The sequence below is a fragment of the Anastrepha ludens genome, chromosome 2 (genome assembly GCF_028408465.1).
Source record: "Anastrepha ludens isolate Willacy chromosome 2, idAnaLude1.1, whole genome shotgun sequence".
In the NCBI taxonomy this organism is placed as follows: domain Eukaryota; kingdom Metazoa; phylum Arthropoda; class Insecta; order Diptera; family Tephritidae; genus Anastrepha; species Anastrepha ludens.
Window position 1 is genome coordinate 28343221 of NC_071498.1, and position 20053 is coordinate 28363273.

The 20053-nt window shown below is 34.9% G+C and overlaps 1 protein-coding gene across 3 annotated transcripts; it reads right to left on the minus strand.

Moving 5' to 3' along the window:
* Positions 1–5254: 5254 nt before the first annotated feature.
* On the minus strand, positions 5255–18480 carry LOC128867170 (saccharopine dehydrogenase-like oxidoreductase). 3 transcript variants are annotated; one of them, XM_054108266.1, is made up of 8 exons: positions 18268–18479; positions 15796–15920; positions 15599–15724; positions 13268–13502; positions 11292–11454; positions 11085–11231; positions 5532–5882; positions 5255–5462 (listed from the first exon to the last, which is right to left on the minus strand). In XM_054108266.1, the coding sequence occupies exons 1-8, from the start codon at positions 18344–18346 to the stop codon at positions 5339–5341; spliced, it is 1350 nt and encodes a 449-aa protein (XP_053964241.1). In that variant the 5' UTR covers positions 18347–18479; the 3' UTR covers positions 5255–5338. The 3 variants fall into 3 exon arrangements, with proteins under 3 accessions (XP_053964241.1, XP_053964251.1, XP_053964247.1); XM_054108276.1 differs by lacking the exon at positions 11085–11231 and having other exon boundaries at positions 18268–18480; XM_054108272.1 differs by lacking the exon at positions 15599–15724 and having other exon boundaries at positions 18268–18477.
* Positions 18481–20053: the final 1573 nt, after the last annotated feature.

Sequence of the window (20053 nt, forward strand, 5' to 3'; positions counted from 1 at the left end):
CAAATAGGTAAAGGCATATCACATTCTTGCAGAGGCCCTTCTACTTCTAATGCTCGTAAGAATGTTTTGACTATAGTACAAAAGTTACCCGAGAAACAGCAGAACCAAATAATAACTAAAATTTTGAAAAAAAAAATATCCAACAATGATAACGAAGATAAAGATGAGCTCGTGTTAAATACTCTGGGATCGAAGGTTCGGGTAACTGTTAATAAAAAAAAAGAAAAAGAATTAAGATTTTCTGCCGAAAGATTAGACAATTTCCAAGCTAATACTGGATCGTCTACAAATGATATGAAAAAATTGGCTAACTTCATTCGTAGTTCTGCTGGTAGAAACTCAGTTCCCAAGAATTACAATCAACATTTGTATGAAAAATCTAATATCCTGGAACACATTTATAAAGAAGGTTTCTACGAATTCGAAACATCCCAAGATGGTAATATATTAAACAGAGACCAGTTGTGTATGCTACTGCATCAGAACTCGTAGACTTTGTCTTTGAAAATCGAAACATTGAACAATCAAAAGTAAAAGTAATGGCAGATGGAGGACAAGATTTCTTCAAAGTTTCTCTTTCAATATCAATTCCAGAAGACGACTTGAAAGAAAATGACTTGGATAAAAGTAAAAATGTTTCAACTTACTCTACTGGTGGAAGTATGGCAAATAAACGTAAGTTGACTAGTGTATTTAATTAGGCATAGTGCCTCGGATTAAAGAGACCTATGATAATTTTAAAATTTTGGTTGAATTGACGAAACTCAATGAGATACCATTTAAATTTGTTGGAGAATTAAAGCTCGTTCTATTGGTCAATGGGTAGCAAACTGCAACGGCTTTCTACCCTTGCCCTTATTGCTTCGTCACATTAAATGAATTAAAAAGTTATAATAAAATGATTGAGGAAAATTATATAAGCAGTGATGACAAAAATCTTGATTTAAAGACCTACAAGCATTTAAAAGATGACTACTTTAAATTCAAGAGCTTGGATAATGACAAAAAAAAGTCTAAAGAATGTCGCAGTGCAGTAAATCACCCTTTATTCATTGAATACGGCACTACTGAAGATGATAACTTGTATGTACTTCAGAAGTGCATTCCTCCTGAACTACACCTATTACAAGGGTTTGTCAACCATCTTTTCTGGGACGGTATAGTTAAAATTGAGGAAATTGGAAAATATAGAGCGTTATTGTGGCCGAATAAATTAGGTTTATCTCATAAGAGCTATCAAGGAGATATGTTTGAAGGCAATCAATGTCGAAAATTACTTAAAGAGGCCGATAAATTGCAAGATCCTGAAATTTACGAGCTTGCAGGACTGTTTCGTTTACAGCCTTATATTGCTGCATTTAAAGCTATGAATAAAATTGTTGAAAAGTGCTTTGCTGCCAAAAAAGCTGATCTTACTGACTTTAACAAAAATTTAAAAGAACTCCGTGAAGCCTTAAAAAGTACTGAAATTTCTCAAACACTAAAAATTCATATTATCCTGGAGCATTTGGAGGAAGCAATCATATTCTTGAATAATGATGGCTTAGGTTTTTGGTCCGAGCAGGCTGGAGAGTCAGTTCATAGCGAGTTCAATAAATATTGGAATAGATTTAAAATAAATTTGCTAGATAACCCATCTTTTATAAGTCGCTTAAAGAAAGCTGTCGTTACATTTTCATCACAGCATGTTTAAATTTACAAACTTAAGTTTACAAATTCTAAATAATATATACAGAAATAGTAACACATCTTAATATCTAAAAATAAAAAAATAAAAAAGAATCTAAAAAAACAAAAAATCTGAAAAAAAACAAAAAAACTGAAAAAACATAAAAAAATAGAAAAAAAAGGTACAAAGTAAGTTACCTCTACGTGGTGCATGATTCAATTATTAAAGGTTTGCTCATTAGTGACATTCGATTTTTGACACTCCCTTGCAAAAGGTTGCATTTAAGAAGGTGCTTAAAGTGGAAAAAATTAAATCCTTTTTGGTAAAAATGGTAGCAAAAAAGTATTTTCTTACTTAAATGGAAACAAACTGCGAACGGTTAAAAAAGTAAATTTTAATTAATATTTGAATGTAAATAATGGTATAGATAGAAGTGATTAGAGGAAATTGCCAAGCCTAATATTAAAACAATAAATTATTTCACATAATCCAAGATTTTATTTTGTGAATTAATTTTTAAATTTAAAACCAATCGCAACGTTTCGCCAATATGAAACTATTTTGTTAAAAATAAATAAATAATTGGCACGTACAATTCTGTTAGGTGTTTCGCCGAGATCCTCCTCCTATTTGTAGCGCGCATTCCACAATTGCAAAGACCTACAGTTTTAAGCGGATTCTGGTAGATGGTTTTTTATGAGAAGCTTTTTCATGCTGGTACTGTGCTTTGCAAGCCTTCTCTGGACGCTTCATCCATCCATTGGAAGGTGGGCTCAAACAAGTTCTGTCAATCCCAACTTTTGTATAATGAGGTCTGCAATGTTATCGATTGTGTTGGGACTATCCAATTATTCAATACAATACACTCATCAATCTCAGACTGCGTCAATTACTCTATCTCGTCCTGACTTAAGCGGTATGTATTCCATGTCATACTACCATAGTCCGGAACATACCGATGAAAACTATTTAGCGAGTTGTTGCTCGTAAGCAGACCATTTTGAAAATGAAATGTTTTTGTACAAATTTTACTTTTCCTCCACTTTTACTCAAAATTTCTAGAGCTAGCAACCCAGTGTCTTGCTAAGGGAGCCGATTTGTCAAGAGAGAACGAGAAAGCTGCTTACTGAGCAAACCTTTTATCATTGAATCATGTACGTGGTGTACCTTGGAAACGATTAAAATCGGCTAAAAACTTACGTAAGATTCTTTATTATTCTCTTGCATAATACAAATTCAAACGAGATTATACTTTTGATATTGATTCCAAATTGTCCCGACATGAAACATAAAAATATGAATAACTTTTGAAAAGGAGCAGGTAGGATTTCAATTCCAACGGATTTTGCACCTATAATCATCAACAAATACAACCCAGCTTGCAGTTTTTGTCGACATTTTTGTGCAACCTATCGATGCTTCCTGCCTACCGTGTGCTAGTGACTTATACGATTTCTTAAAGTTCGGTGTGTCGTGTGGAAGTGTTTGTGTTTTCGAACAGCCCTTCTTCTGATTTCTCGCATATTGCAAATGAAATTGATCATGCTAATTTTAAGAGCCAATCCATACACACGAACTCGCTTACGAGAATCCGGAAAAGTTTAAGGGGATTCTAGAAATTTGAAAAAATCCATTTTTTGCTTTTTCGATATTTCGAGAGTATAGTATTATATCTTAAGAAAATACTGTGAAATTTTCATGCGGAAATTTCCAATATTTTAGCTTCTACAGCTCATTAACTAGGTAGAGAGCGGTCCGCGCGATCCTGTGCCTCAAAATTTAAACTAATTTATCTCGAAACGACTTTTTTCGACTTTTGTGTTGTCAAAAAAAAAGAAAAAAAAAACAATCCAACCGAATCGTCTGAAATTTCAATATGTTGTTCTCAACATCAATGGCGATCCCCCGTACTATAATCATATTATTATTTCAATTATTTCGTATTTTTTTGATTAAAAACTGAAAAATACCCGGTTTTTAGAGTGGAAAATTCAAAACCGCGCCATTTTGTCAAACAAAGTTTTTTTATTCTAGTACGGGACATAGCTACAGTCATACTTAATAATATTTTTTTGGTTTTTGTGTTTTAGATAAATAGAAGAGCCAAAAGGGACAACACCGTCCAGGTCCAATTTTTCGGGAGGGTCAACTTCAGCGCCATTTATTAGAATTAAAAAACAAAAAAAATTTTTGTGTGTAAAAGAAGTTAAATAAAAAGCCTAAAAATTTTAAATATCGTTTTTAATTTTTTTATTTATTTTAACTCGATTTTTCCAGGAGCTATTTGTACATGTTGAGCCCATTTTTGCAACATACGAGCAGCCGGAAGCGAAAGTCCACTCTTTGTTTCTTTTGCGTTATGGAATGTGAAATATCCTCCTTAGACCAGTGGCGTTTGCAGCTTACACAGCTGATTTTCAATAAAAATGGCTTGCAACTTCTCCTCAATATTCCCTTGTTCGCACTACGCCTTTGAACGCCATATTGCAGCTCAGCCATTTCTTTCCCAGGCTATTTTTCCGTCTTGGAAGAAATTTGCTTTCCGTAAGCAAATTTTTTATTTGCGCCGTTTTTGGACCCGGCCATTTCGAGCTGTTACGGAACGGTACACTAGACAGGGCTAGTTTACTGGGGTGGTAGCCCTTGGTCGGGAAAAACCCTAGTCATTCCGGTAACATACTACGTGCGGATGACGGCAATAGGCCGGCCGGTTTTAAACTATGCTGCGCCTGTCTAGTCGCCTGGAACCAGTGATTCGCAGTGGACGAAGTTACGGACTTGTCAAAACACTGCCATTGGGACTGCGACAGGATGTCTTCTGATGTCCCCAGTACGACATTTACATGACGAAACCCATGTGCTCCCTGCCAAACAGTATAATAAACTGCTCAGCAAGCAGTTCCTGTTAGGGTATTACCACAGGTCTCACCCATGCAGACACCTGCTTGAGTCTGAGCCGCCTCTCAGGCATGCCAACGGTCACCTCCTCAACTACGCGGACGAGATCCAGGACAAAACAGACAGACATTTACTGGATCAGACAGTGTACAGACAGACAATTAACGACATTCATCGGGAGACTCTTAGCACCTTCTTAAGCTTCCGACCCCCGAATGCCGTCATCGGAGTTCAACCACCACCCATTGCATACGAAGAGCTCCAACGTCCCCGAAAGTCCCACGTAACCTTGGCACAATGCGTTGTGGATACTGTAGCAGGTGAACTCCTACCCGACATAATAAACATATGTCCGCCATGTGAAGGTACCCCGCACGACATTAACCACCTTTTCACATGCCCCATCAAATCCACTCATCTAACACCCCTCTCCCTCTGAACCCAACCTGTCGAAACAGCAAGTTTTCTGGGACTTCCGTTAGACAACCGGTGACTACACTACACTGACAGGGCAAAGTTACTGCTACAACAACAACAACAACAGCTGTTACAGAATCTATTCAGTGCACTAAGGCATATTATTCCAAATCTGATGTTTATTTTTGTACTTCTGTTTTATTCATCAGATATTCGTAAATGTGCCTTAAGCCCTGTCTATGCCTGGAATGAAAACGTCACAGTTTCTGTTTCAGCTGTATCAAATTTTAATAATAAATAGGTGTTTATTCAGAGTTAAAAAAGTTAAGTATGCAGGCATTCTATTAAAGTGCGTTAACAGCTCTTATCAATTCGATTTGTGCTTAAAATTTCGAAGTATAGTCCGTGCTCATATTTTTGAAGTTCCTTTATGATTTTAGTTTTCTCAAATGCCGCTCCTGGGGTGTAAACTCCTCCTCTGGAAATGGTCAAAAATGTTACTTTGAATATTATTGTAAATTTAATAATCTAGATTAGATTCACAAACCGATGTGGAAGTTTTGAGCGTTCATTAAGTATCGTTATTGCGCCGACCAAGAGACAAACCGATGCCACGCCATAGAAGGGGCAGGTGCCACTTACACTGCCCACTACAACTTTATTGGGTGAATCAGCAAATGTATTTCGAATGAGTTTTGTGCTTTGATCCCAACCCTCTGCTTTAAATGTTATTTGAAAAAATATTTCATCTGCATTGTCCTCGTTAGGTCCGAAGGAGAAAAGTCCAAATGAGAATATACGAGGGCATTTTAATAGTAAACGACGAGTCCATGAGAGTTGTGAAAAAATCAAAATGATGTAATACCAGCAAACAAGAAGCAAGGCGATGGCAGGGTTTCTGTAATAATTAATTGGAATTAAACAAGTCTTGGTCGATTGGCTAAATTACTGTTAAATAATTATTGTAATTATCAGTTAACTCAGATAAAATAATTCTTTCTAAGCATTTCTAGCAGTAGATTTTCTATGCTTTTGTTTACCAATCTTAAGAAATTATGATAAATAATACAATCGCTTGTAGTGGTTTTGAAGATGTGCATAAGCAATATTGAACTTTTTTTTAAATCATTTTTAAAAAATTATAAGTTTTAATTTAGGTTTTAAAACTAATTTTCTCTGAAGTAATGGGAATCTTATAAATTTCGACAGGCGGTACTCAAAATCCGGGTGGCAAAACACTAGTTGGAGCAACATTCTTCGGCACGCTTTTTGCAACTGAATCTGGCAAAAGTTCGAATTTAATGAATTCCTCTTCTGCGGTTTTAGTCTGGCGGCATCATCGGGCCATTTTTTTTCGAAAATGAGCGAGGAGCCGCTTTTACAGTAAATGGCGAGCGTTACCGTGACATGCTCAACGAGTTATTTCCAAAAATTGAAGAGGATGACATGGACGACATGGGGAGCCGTTAAGGACAAATGCTATGCGAAACATCCAGAGACGATTGATGCTTTAAAACTCGAAATCGAAGTTGTTATTCATGAAATTGGAGCCCAAACAATCGAAAATGTGCTTAAAAATTGGGTTGATCGAATGGCCTACTGTAAAGCCAGTCGAGGCAGTCATTTATATTTATATTTTATTATTTTTATTATATATAATATTATTTTTCATTCATAAATGGCAATGTTCAATATTCAAAATAAAAAAAAAAGTTTGAATTTTAGTTTTTTGATTGGTTTGTTTCTTTTTATAACCGATTCAAAAAACAAATTTTACATGGCCCACCCTATATTAAGTGCGCATTTCGCGCGATATAGCTGTCGAAATCCATAGAAATTGCATTGCCGTGAAACATGCTGAGTTTTCGTATGTACATATCTCACGGCAAAGTACTCTCAGTTCACGCCGTGAAAACATCGCGTAACACGCCAGCAAAATGCACATGTCGCTTGAAATCCATGATATGTTAAAAAAATTTGAATACACCATTTTTAGACGAATCGTCTTCGCAAATAGTGTAAATAAATCTTCTTTATATTTTTGTGTGTCACTATGTATGTGTACAATTTGTCTAAAAACACTTTTCTTGCCAAAATTTGCCAATTACTTCTGGGGCGATGATCATAAATTAGACGCTTCTTCTCATTTGACAATCAATGTTGCTAGCAACATTTAACGGTAAGCCAATGCATGTTGCTAGCAACATTTCACAACTGCGAAACCTTTACACTGATCGTATGGAGATTGCGACAAAACAGCGTGGCTACACCAAAATCGACCTCTTTGAACTTCTTCCACTGTATCTTGGCCTCTGCAGATTTTTACGGATCACCCAAGGCTACTAATAAGTACTGCCCGTTCCCATGACAGTCGGTTCTATGTTACCGGAACGGCCCGGATTTATATCCGGCCAAGAACTGTCGCTTCAGTACTATTTTCCATATATGTATAGGGAATGCTTATGCTGCTACAACAACAACAACAACAACAAAAATAAGTACTGCCATAAGTTCTGTTACCGGATTTTCAAAGTAGTAGGCTTTTACATTTTAAATTAAATGGTTACGTTCTTACATTTATTCACAAACATTTTCTAAAATAAACTCGATTGGAAAATGTTTATACACGAATGTGTAACAAACGGAAGTCGAGAATTTATGCACTTTTTAAAACTGCTTAAAAACTAAAACGTTTAACACAAAACGAATCTACAGAAGGTAACTTCTCCATAGCAGCTCATTTGTTTTTTTCGTGTGATTTGCTAGTTGAAATATGATTTATCTTTTAATTTTTTTTTCTTGCCAAGGTCTATTTTGTAAACATTTAGGCTACTTTAAATATACAGCACGAAAAGAAAAAAAACTCCAAAATAGTCTCATAGTTGACTCGGGCCGGTTTGATATGTATGATATCAACCAAGGCGAATCTATTAAAGGAGTTGTTGGTAAATCAGCTGAGTTGCTTTTTTCTTTCGCCGTGTCCGTGTGGTTGTCAGCTCAGAATAAGTCAAGGCGAATTCATTCATTGTTTTCTACTTTGCCAATACTTTGCTTTGACAATCAAATGTACAGAACATTGTAATTGGTCTAGTGCCAACACCTTTAATGAATGCGCCTTGGTATCAACTCAAAAGACTTTACCTTTTCTTTCAAAAGTTTGCACACTACGTACAAGTTTGACACTACCTTACGTAAATAATTGATATTGTGAAATTTAGTTTGGATAAAAAACATAAAAATTTTGTTTAACAAGTTTCATGTAAACCCTTAACAACCCCCATCACTACTGGAACAGTTGACGGTCGTTTTGGGTATCCTCCACATAAAATCTATCATAATTCTTTGCGCCCTCGGCAGGCGATCTAGCAAATAATAATAATGACTCTTAATATCAGCCGGCATGCAATGACTAGACCGACAGTCTAGGTAATTTTTGCTGAATTTCAATTTGAACACAATTATTATAATACGTCCAATGCAATTTAAACGGGCTTGAACAAATGTTGCTAGCCTCATGTTGACAACATGTTGAGAGCTTTTTCACAGGGTGAACGTGGTGCAACTTTGTGGTGAAATTATTGTGAAATATCACGCGCAATTCGCGGCCAATAATTTTATATAGATTTTGACAGCTATTTCACGTTAAATGGCAGCAGACTACAAGGCTTAAGAGATAAATAAAAATAAGTGTTGTGTTATGTTGAGATTATTTTATTCTAAATGTTTTATTTTGTTTGTGGGGAGAAATAAAATGTTCGTTTCTAAAAGTACTTTACGCGTTTAATTTTTGTTGCTGTTACAATTTTCTATTAAATCTGCTGCGGTTGGATTCTTGTAGGTTGGGAACACTGCCACTAGCTCTTGGACTAACAGTAGCATTAGAAAAATATCGGAATTTGTCATCTTCTGTGAGCACATTAATTTTGTGGATCTTCCAAATAATGACCAACCCCTTAAATGCTATAACAGAGAAATACCAATACCCTGGCATTACTGTTATCAATAAGTATCCAAATCATTTTGCACCCAACTGCGAGCCAAGGTGCACTAGACAGGGCTAGTTTGGTTTCTTTCAGAACAAAACACAACTACAACTATTGTACCGGACAGTGCATAGAGAGACATTAAACGATATCTCTTGGGAGACTGTTACCACCTTCCCAAGCTCCCGATCCCCGAATGCCGTTATCGGAGGCCAACCACTATCTATTGCCAACGAAGAGCTTCAGTTGCCTCGCGAGACCTGCTTAACTTTGGCTCAATTACGTTGTGGATATTGCAGTAGGTTAAACTCCTACTTATCCAGAATCAACTTTGGCATACTCAATGTATGTCCAGCATGTGAAGGCACAACTTGTCTGTGCAAATCTACTCACCTCGTAGAAATCCCCTTAGAAAGCAGAAAATCATGTCCAGGGAAATTAATGTATCGAACAGATCCAAGATGCCAAGACTAATTATAAATGATCTCCACATGAAAGCCTTCCGCCGCTCAACTGGTCATCTTTTGACAACGCGCTTGAAGAAAACTAGACTCGACAGATGCAAGCACCATCTTCAGTGGGACGCGGTCAACGGCCATGGAAATATTTTTTTCACAGATGTGAAAATTCTCACTGCTGAAAAGGTTTTTAATAAGTAAAACGACAAAATCTATGCTAAAACTTTTAGATACACAAAAAATGTTGTTCTAAGGGTTAAGCGTGGCCACCATTCATCCATCCAGCCTCCGTAATGGCTTGGTGGGGAGTGTCCTGTAAATGCGTTACTTCTCGATTGCTGCGAAAAAGTGGTTAAGACCGGAGCAAAAAATACCAGGAGGATGTCTTAGAAGGCGTGGTGAAACAGCAGTACTCTCTTCAATGGAGAGTGTTGAATCTTCCAGCAAGATTCCGCTCCAACCCATAAGGCAAAAACTTGACAGCATTGGCTAAAAACAATATTCTTGGGTTCATAGCCGTAGAAGATTGGCCATCAGGAAGTCCAAATCTGAATCCATTCGACTACACTTTGTGGTCAGAATTGGAGGACATGGTCTGTTGAAGACCTCACAGAATTTCGGAGAGTCTCGAGCAATCTTTGGTTCGAGCAGCGAGGCCAATATCCATGGCAACCGTGCGTGTTGCAATAGCTAATTGGCTTAATCGTTTGAAGGCTTGTGTAAAAGCAAATGGTGAGTATTTCTAATGAAAATTAAATAAAACTAACTTCTTTAAAAAAAGTATTTTAATTTCATATCATCGTATAATGGACTTTACTTGTAACAGAACTTATGGCAGGACTAAGTATGTATTTTTGCTGAACAAGAACACATTTCTAATGATTTTGAAATTTAATAGTGGAAAAAGAATAAAGTATGTGAAGAAAGGCACCGAACGAAGCTCGATTTTCCGGGTACTTATCATAAATTGCTAAATAGTATTCACGGAAAAAATGGTTTTTGACGTACGGCATCGTTTATATATATATTTTTTTCCTTGTTCACTCCTCTTAGGAGCACAGGGCCTCGACAAGACTCAGTCTTGCGTTGGTTTCGTTAATCTATTTGGATTTCTGACAGGGTAGGTGAATAGCCTGCCGCTACCAGTCCTAAGTAGTGGGAATGTCCACATTTTTCTGGCAGAAGGATCGCACAGATATGGTTGAGGACTTCACTAAATTTCGTGTGTCTGTGCTATTACCGCGATCGCCCGCTTCCTTTTTGCTGGCGCAACTGATGTAATACCACTCCTTTTGCATTGTGTAAATGCAAATAATGCGCTGACTATGGTGCGGGAGTAAGGGGATGGAAAGGATAAGTTTTAGGGGTTGAGGTATGAATTTTTTTTTCTTTAGAAATAGAGAAAGTAGGTAAATTTGGAAAAGTGCGAGACCGTGCTTTACGTGGGACTTGAACCCACAACCTCTGGGATGGACTTTGTATGTTATTTGCTAATTTTATGTTACCTTAAGATGAGATTGCGAACGTAATTTGAATCAGTAAAATACTATGGGATTGTTATTATATTTACAAGCAGGCCCTAACAAGACATCGAAAAGCGAAATATCGTAGTGTCACCAACAAACGAGTATGAAAACGAAAAGTATGAATGCAGCTTACGAAAACACAATATAATTGTGATACTGTATTGGCCTCAGGTCCTTTTCTTCTAGAAAGTATAATTGAGTGCGGTCAACAATATCCTCATCAACTGTGGGCGCAGGAATACCAAATCCTTTTACAACGTTTGGTTCGTTTATTATGGTTCTAATGGCAAATGAAAACTTCGATAATACAAAGCAATGTGAAAAGTGACTCGTTTTTTACCTGCATGGGGCTACCGGATTCATCTTCGGAAGCAATTTTCTTCGAAATCTTCTCATGTTGCTATTCCCCAGAATGAAACTTGCCCAAACATTCATTATTGAGCCAAAAACCCATGGTTTATTAGTCCAAAATTCCATATAAGCATCAATGCTGTTTATAGTGCCTGTAAAGGGGAAGATTAAAGAATTTAAGTACGTATACTTGTATATATGAATGTATGTGATTTTACGAAATAAAAAAATTAGGTGAGTTCTCGTACTCAGCAACCAACTTTACTTAGGAATTGCATGGATTTTTTTTTTGCTGTAAACTAATATAGTGTTTTCAATCTTGATAAATAAGCAAACTGTTGAAATTGTCAATTGCACAGAATAAGGTTGCTAAGTAGAAATAAATACCGACGTCACGGCCAAGGGAGGAGGCGAAATGTTGTATTTTATCATTCTTGAAATTAACTTTTAAATTTACGCTTATCCTACAGCTAAGCCATAATGGAAAGAGTAATGAGATGGCGCCTATCGTTGTACCGTTACTTTGTTCTAAGCGAATTTGACAATGAGTGATGTCGTATTAGCACCAGTAGGGCCAGATTACCATTTTCGAAACTTTTTTTTTTGTCGGGACAACTAGCAAGTGCAGCACTCAGACATTAATTAAGTCCATTGTACTACACTTGGATTCCCATTTAAATTTCTTTAACGGGTAGATTTATCCGCAGAAATCTGAGTAGATCTTGTGGTGTCAAGGAGCCAAGATGGTCGCTTCTTAACACATCAGTGCCAAGGACCTCAAACCTGATTCGAGAGAAGGCGGGGCAGTCTCGAAGTTTTAGTGCTTTCTTCATGACATTTTTCTAGGCTTTTCTAATTAAAATGTAATGTTTATAATTTGTAAAATATACATTTTTCAAAAAAAAGTTCAATAATTCACTCAGTTTTATTTAGCTTTACTTTTTTTTAACATCTGGTCGCATTGCGCGCGTTTGCTGTTATTGTTGGTGTTCTTCTCCTTTCAGCAGTCAAATCTCTCTCTCATTACTGCAGTGCTGTCTAGCTTTGGAAAGAAAACCGCACTAACTGCGCATTTAAAGAAAATAAAATATCAAATTTTTACATTTTTATTTATGAGGTTTTTGTTAAGAGAAACAAAAGTTTAGAGAACGACTTTTTTGCTATATTTCAGGTTATGTAACAAGATAAGGTACTCTTTTTGTAAAAATGTCGTTATGGTTTCTTCAGTATTTTTTGGTATTTTGTTGCTAATTTTTACTACGAATACACCTCTTGATGCCCTATGTCCCAACCATAGAGTTCCTAGTTTTAATTCGCATTAATAAATTTAGCGCTTTTTAAATGTGTAAATGTTAAGAAGAGTTGAGAGAAGAAGATTCAATATTCTTGCATAACGTTTAAAGGAGCAAAATTTGAATTTTTCCTTTCAAAATATCAAAATCTATAAGAACCAACAAATTTTCATTAACACTAAAATCTTTTCAAAGTCCTTTTTAACATTATTTTTTTTAATAATACAGTTTTTTTAACTTACAGTTTCGGTGGTTTTAAATTAGAAAAAAGAAACAAACACCAAACTTAAAAATTTTCGCATTTTGGGTATAAAAAAAAACTAAATTTATTGCGAAGAGCAAATGGTTGGCAACACTGCACAACTCCGCTAATGCGACGTCACGCATTCTCTGATGGGCGCAATCTTGTTTCTGCCATTCTTGCAGCCAAGCTGTGTTCATGCACAATGACTTGTTATCTTTGTTAATCTCTTTTACAATAACAACTAGCAAACCAGGCAAGTGAAGTCGAAGTGAAAGTCTTGAAATAAGTTGATAGCGGCTGCATTGATCAATTATAAAAAAATTTTCGCTTGAAAAATAATATACCCCTTAAATTATATAAAATAAAATACAAAGAAATATAAACGCGTATCATTACTGAGAAAATATAAATGTTAATTTGTAAACTTGCCGTTAAAGTGATTTCTCATATAGTTGATACCAACGTCTGCAGGCAAGCTTTGCAGTCCGCAACTCATTATAACATAGACACCTCTTTTTTTAGCTAATTCATCGAATTTATAGTGTATGTAGTCCATAAAGTGAGACTCAATACAGAGATCAATATAATGGGTTTTCGCTAATATACAGGCTTTGACAACATTCTCGCTGTATGATTCATAAGGGCCAACGCAATTAATTAGAATCTGTAAAAGTGACAATTTCTATAAAAACAGGCATGGACATAAATATATCAACTTTACTACAAACTTTTATTTTAAAACAACTGATTTAATATAAGTACGCACATTTTTATATGAAACTTATGGTGGCACAAAATTAAACACCCTATCGGAAGGTTTATAATTTTTGCAAATGGCAAACGTCAATCATATTTGACCCTTGTGAACTAGACAAAACAAAGATTTTCATCATCCAAAATTTTCAACAATTTTTTTCTATTTAATAAGAAACTTATTCAAAAACAAAATCGGATGTTTAATTTTGCGCCAGTGAAAATAATTTAAGCATAAACTGTACCGTAATTACAAATAAGGGCAAAAGGTCTAAGCTCCGGCAGTATATTACAAGATGAAGCCGAAAATAAACAAGACTGAGCTAAAATAGAAACGACGAGAGCTTTGTTCTGATAACTTCGAGTTTATTTATTCAAAATGGTACCCTCTAGCCTCGATACACTGTTTTGCGCGATCTAAAAGCTTTTCGAAAGAGTGTTTCAGGTCATTGACCGGAATGTCCTTCAGGATGTCGGTACAAATTTTTTGGATGGCCTCTACGGATGCAAAACGTTTTCCTTTCATGACCAATTTTCTGAATAGGTAGAAGTCATAGAAGGGAGCCATATCCACAAGAGTGAATCGATGAGATGGTGCATTATCATGCAATAAGCCCCAGCTTCCTCCTTCGCGGTATGAAGGACGAATTCGACGAAAACTGCATTGACTGTTTGGCCCGTTGGCACGAACTACTTTTGGACAATTCCTTTGGAATCGTAAAATCAAATGAGTATCGCCTTGATTTTTGGTTTCTCCAAACGCGATTTTTTGGGTGGTGGTTCGTCTGGTGCCGTCATGTTGGAAACATCACGTTTTACCACCAGTTACAATGTTGTAAGGGAAGTTCTCGTCTTTTCTCGCCTCTTCAATGAGATCTTTCGAATGTTGAATTCTGAGCAATTTTTGGTCCTCAGTCCACAAGTGCGGAATGAAACGTGCACAGACCTTTCGTAAGCTCAAATGATCAGTTAAAATGCGAAAAATCCATGTTTTGGAGATATTCAACTCAGATTGCATGAATTTCAACGATGATTTCAGTTAATTTTTTATAAATTTACGAAAAATTTCGATGGAGTTTTCGGTGATTACTGATTTTGGGTCGTATGTTCATTGTCATTTATGTCCTCACAATCATCTCTGAGACGTGCAAACCACTTATGAACTCTGGCACGAGATAGACAATCATCGCCATAAACTTTTTTCATCAATTCAAATGTTTCGGTAAACGTTTTGCCGATTTTAACAAAATTTGATATTAGCTCTTTGTTCGAAACTCATTTTTGGACCGATGACACAAACATACTGACACTTTAGACGCAATAACTTTGCTTCCACTGAACCGAATGTCACCAAGCTTTCACTGGAAATCAGCTAGGGATGTAACTTCAAACGCACTAACTCACTACTAAGATGGCGCCATCAAAAACATTTTTATGTCGCCAGTTTTGCTTATTTTAGACTTCACTTTGTACAAACCTCTTTTCTTTGCCGGCGTCCATTTTATTTAGTTTTTACTCTGACGCTTCTCCTTACATCCGTAATAATAATTATCGATAACGATATCGAAAACGCAGGGTTGTACGGGAAAAAATGTGTTTATAATTTCAGATTGTTTTAATTTGTAAGAAATTGTGTATAAGTAATCTCGCTTTTTAATTATTGATTGGAAGTTCGAAAAAGTGGAAAGTCTAGTTATATGAAACCCTATTATTAAACTCTTCAAAAATTGTGAGCTGCATTTAAAATAAAATATAATGATTAAAGCACGTGAACGACTTCTTTAGTGGTAAATTAATATATTTATAGTGTTAATAATCCCTTTTGTTTAATTATTAATCACTTCTTAAATATAAATAAACTTAAGCATAAATGCTTTCACTTCTCATTATCGATGAGTCTGTTTGATTCTAAAAATTACCAGCCACATCAATTAAATTTTACTAAAATGTGCGCTGGTGTATGAAGTTCAGCCCAGACCTTTTTTATTTTAAGTATTAAATACTTACTCGGCATTTTCTTGCCAATCTATAAAGCGATCTTTTCTGTTTTAGGTTTGCAACAGCTATGGGAATTTTCGATAGATTTTTTCTAGATTGAATGCCAATATCTTGCAAAAGGTCTCTCATTTTTTGCTATTAATATTAATAACATACGTACATGCATTTTTTAAGAGTAGATAAACTTCTACGATATAGTGACTTACCTTATTTCGGCCTGCAACGCCCCATGAATACGGTTTGAGCGCTCGCACTGCTTCTCTTACTGTAAAACGTCCTGCACAACCTGTTGCCCCAAAAATTATTACATCCAGCCGTCTTCTAGTAATATCTGTAAAATGTAAAAAAAATTTTAAAAAGTAAAAATTAACAAGATGGTGGAACAATTAATTTTAAGAGATGATTTTTCTAACTTTACATCCAACAACATTAAGGAAATGGGATGTACCCATAGTGTACTATATTTAAATATTTATGTAAAGCGAAAATAATATTCAAAAGACTAGACTAACGCCTGAATAGGAGCTGTAATCCTCAAAAATATACATATCTACCAATCAGCAGTTTCTGGTAGCTTTGTATTCAAGGCGATATTTTCAATGAATTTTCAAATTTTATTGGCTCTGCCACACTAAGAAGATTGTAAAATATGCATTTTACGTTTTTTCAGAATTTGTAAATATTGATTGCTTTTGAATAATTTTATGATGCTCTGCGATAATTATGTCGTTTAGAATATCTCTAAGGATCAAATTCGTATTCCATAATCCTCTGTCCCCTTTTTGAAATGTAATTTAGAATATAATACATGTTTCAAAATTCTTGCTTTTCTTTTCGTTTTATGTATCTGCCCTATACGGCTTAATATGGCATTTTAAGCACTTGTGCGAAAGCTTAACCAGTTCGTCCTCTCTATATAAGTACAATATATATATAAGCATTACCGCTATGGCAATCAATTCTTGCCCGGTGAGGTTCAGAAGTTTGTGGAAATAATTGTTATTGATTTTCAGGGATTTCTCATCTTATTTATTTGTGAACGAACGAAGGAGTCTGAAGATCTTTTCCCCGAATATTTTAAATGCGTTGGATATTGTCACCCATTTTTTTGTATTCATCTATTATTTGCAAATTGTCTTACAGGAGTGATGAACTTTTTCTCATCGAGAGCGGAATTCATTTCTCAGTTGAGTACGCAACCAGCCTTTATGATAGCAACAACGCATAAATTTAAGGTACGAGCGGCACGTAGTGGTGTATTTGCTTCGTTACCACTTAAGCTGATTTAGCTTAGCTTAATTAAAACCTGCTCAATCGGCATATAAAATTCCAGGAAGGCAATAAATGTTAAAAGTAATAGATACAATTTTTATTAAAGATTTTGAAATTGAAATGTAGAATAATTGATGTTAAATCAAATATTTCATATAATTTTCGTTTTAACGGATGTTCTTTTTTTAATTTTATCTAAAATGGAATGAAAATCCACAAACTGACAAGGTATTCCACCATTTGTGAGTTCAAAATTGTTTGAATCATTTTTGTTTTAAATCTAAGGTTTTATATCTTTTAGTGTATTTCTTTTTGGTTTTTTTTACTAAATTCCGTCTGATTTTGCATATGCTTTTATGTTGTCTTGGAAGTATATTATTTTAGGGCGTAATTCATTTATTTTATTTTGTTTTTAATTCGTTTCGGTTTTTTTAGATAGATGGGCTTGTATGAATATGTAGTTGTTTATTTTTGTTGTACCCGATTGTTCTACGTAATCTTCTAATCGGGGAGCCATTTTGTGATTTTAACGGCTGTTCCAAGTTTTAATTTTTCTCTCAAATGAGAGAAGTGTGAAAAGTTATCAGAGCTTTCAGTTGTCGATAAAAATGTTTTTCTGTTTGTCAAGTGATAAACCAACTAAATATCCTTACAATGAAACTTTTTTTGTCATCAAATTAATTTCTATACCATTCTGCACCATTTGAAGTTATGTATTAATACTATTTTTTGCAAAAAATATATAGCTACATATGAGAACTGCTGACCATCAATGAGGAGGCCATTTGAACGAGAGTTTAAGCGTTGGCTTAACTCCACTAACAACTTACTTACACACTTACGTATTACTTTACATTACATGCCAGTATGAATCTGAAACGAAGTTGCTCGTTTCTGTAAGAGCTGTATGCGAAAATATGGATGCATATGTTTGGAAAGTAAGGCCAGGGACTCATTTTTTTATCTTATTTAATACATTATCTTTCTGCAAGTAAAAATATTGCTCAAAGCGATTGAAATCATCGCTATGGGGAGTCAAATTTTCGAACCGATCTATGCGTGCCTGCGAGTCAACCAGTTCAACCTCACCTAATCTATGAGCAGTCGCGGCGAATTCTTTTGCAATCGAACATTTTTGCTACGAATATACAAACATATGTATGTACACAAATATTAAAATCCATTACGTTTCGTTTTTCATTTAATATTATGTTCAACTTTTGGAACTATATCTTTTTAAATTTTAACATTAATAGTGCAGATTATGGGTTTAAATTACTGATTAGAAAAAATACTTAAAACTAATTTGCCATTACCACACGATTTTATTTTGAATATGAGTATTTTATATATCACACTCATATATGCATGTAAACATTGAAGTTAAGAATACATTGAAGGCTTACCTTTCCAAGTACTTTGTTTTTTAACGAGTTTATCCTCACTAAGCACTCGAGAGTTACTTGCTTCATTACTGAAGCTCATGATGAAATGAAATGAGTGCGGCGATCCCTTTTATTATGCAGATTTTCCTTCCTAAGCATTAACTTTCGATTCGAAAATTTATAAGACAAATATTCTTCAAACATAATTCAATAATTTTTAGAAGGTAATTTCAAAATTTTTGACATATTTTATGTCGGTTGACAAATACGCAATGTGGCCACTGCTACGATATTGAAACCGAGTATGTTAATATTTATGTACAATATATATTTTGGTAGTAGCTGTAATAGTAGTAGTATTTATTGCAAATAAAAGTAAAATATATACAATTTTGATAATTACTTATTTTAGTATTAAGAAAAACAGGAAAACAATCTCCTCACTACCAGAAATTGAAACACCAAAACCATGTTTAAAACGAAATGGCGTTCAGCGGACAGCCGTCACTACCGTCGTCAAGATGCCAGCAGTACCGAAAGCAGCAGCAACCACAAATGTTCCGAGCGTTTAACGGAGGGTAGCTGTAGTGAGGAGTACAATAGTCCAGGTTGGTTTAAACATTGCATTGGTTGCTAATATTTTTGGCAACTATTTACAAGGCGAGACAGATAAGTTCAAGGAGGGCAGATTTTTGGAAATCTTTCCATGGCCCAATGTATTCACTTAAGCAGGCCAAGATTTATGTATGTACAATGCGTGTCCGGTATTAAGATTTTTAAGAATAATTATGTATCGAAAAATTTCATGAATAAAATACATGTTAAAGGGGGGAAACCGGTTTAGATCGATCAAAAAATCGATTTTGTTTTATTTGCATAAATCGTTAGTATAGCTACTCAAGAATATGTGGTAAACATTTTAAAGCGAAATTCGCATTATTCCCGATTCTATGAGCACTTAAGTGACTACCCGTCGGTTCCGCACCGTAGCGCGCGTTAGTTAGAACACCGTTTTTCTCGAAACTACTTTTTTTCAACTGGTGGGAATTCTAGCTTAAAAAGTTATCGACCAATTGTTCAAAAATTTTTTGGGATTTTTTCGTTATTCAATTCTAATTTATATGAACCTAATTCTGGGACTATGTTATTATTTAAAATATGGGTTTTTAAGCAAAATAGATGAAAAAATATGGGATAAAAAAACTACTTTGAGTTCAAGCGCCTCAAAAGCATGCAATTTTCAATATTTTTTTACCACAATTAGGTTCATATTCTTAGGAAATATGTTGTTAATAAAACAAAAAATTGGTGTTGATTTCAGAGAAAAATTTCAACTTCAGGAATTCCCACCAGCAAGACATTAGGATGGCGATCGTCCATGGACAGCACGCTCTAACGCCACTATCTCCCGCAGAAATATATTAGCTTCAAAAAAATTTAAAAGTGCACCTAAAAATATAAATAAAATATCCTCTAAACTTAAACAATTTCGGATTATTCCTTCTTTGTTCAAAAAATTCTCGAAATTTTGGCCTCCTAAACCGGTTTCCCCCCTTAACCTTGAATTTATGTTCTTAAGGAAAGTTAAACAAAAGAAAATATAAACCTTTTTTGTTTAATGGATATTTTCTTAGATATCAGGTTGAGAAATTAGTAATTATCCACTTAACCTCAAAGGTGTTTCTCCAATTGGTATCAAAATAAATAATTCTGTTTTTATTTGAAAACTTTAATTAATTTCTTATTTAATATTCAATTACTTGGTTTGTTTAGATTAAAAATTAATTACAATATATAAACTTTTGAG

Coding starts and splice junctions, on each gene's coding strand:
- LOC128867170 (XM_054108266.1), bottom strand. CDS start 18,346: ATGAGCTTCAGTAATGAAGCAAGTAACTCTCGAGTGCTTAGTGAGGAT. Junction 11,455..13,267: donor TATGAGAAATCACTTTAACG/GCAAGTTTACAA, acceptor TCCCCTTTACAG/GCACTATAAACAGCATTGAT. Junction 5,883..11,084: donor CACAATTATATTGTGTTTTC/GTAAGCTGCATT, acceptor TAATTATTACAG/AAACCCTGCCATCGCCTTGC.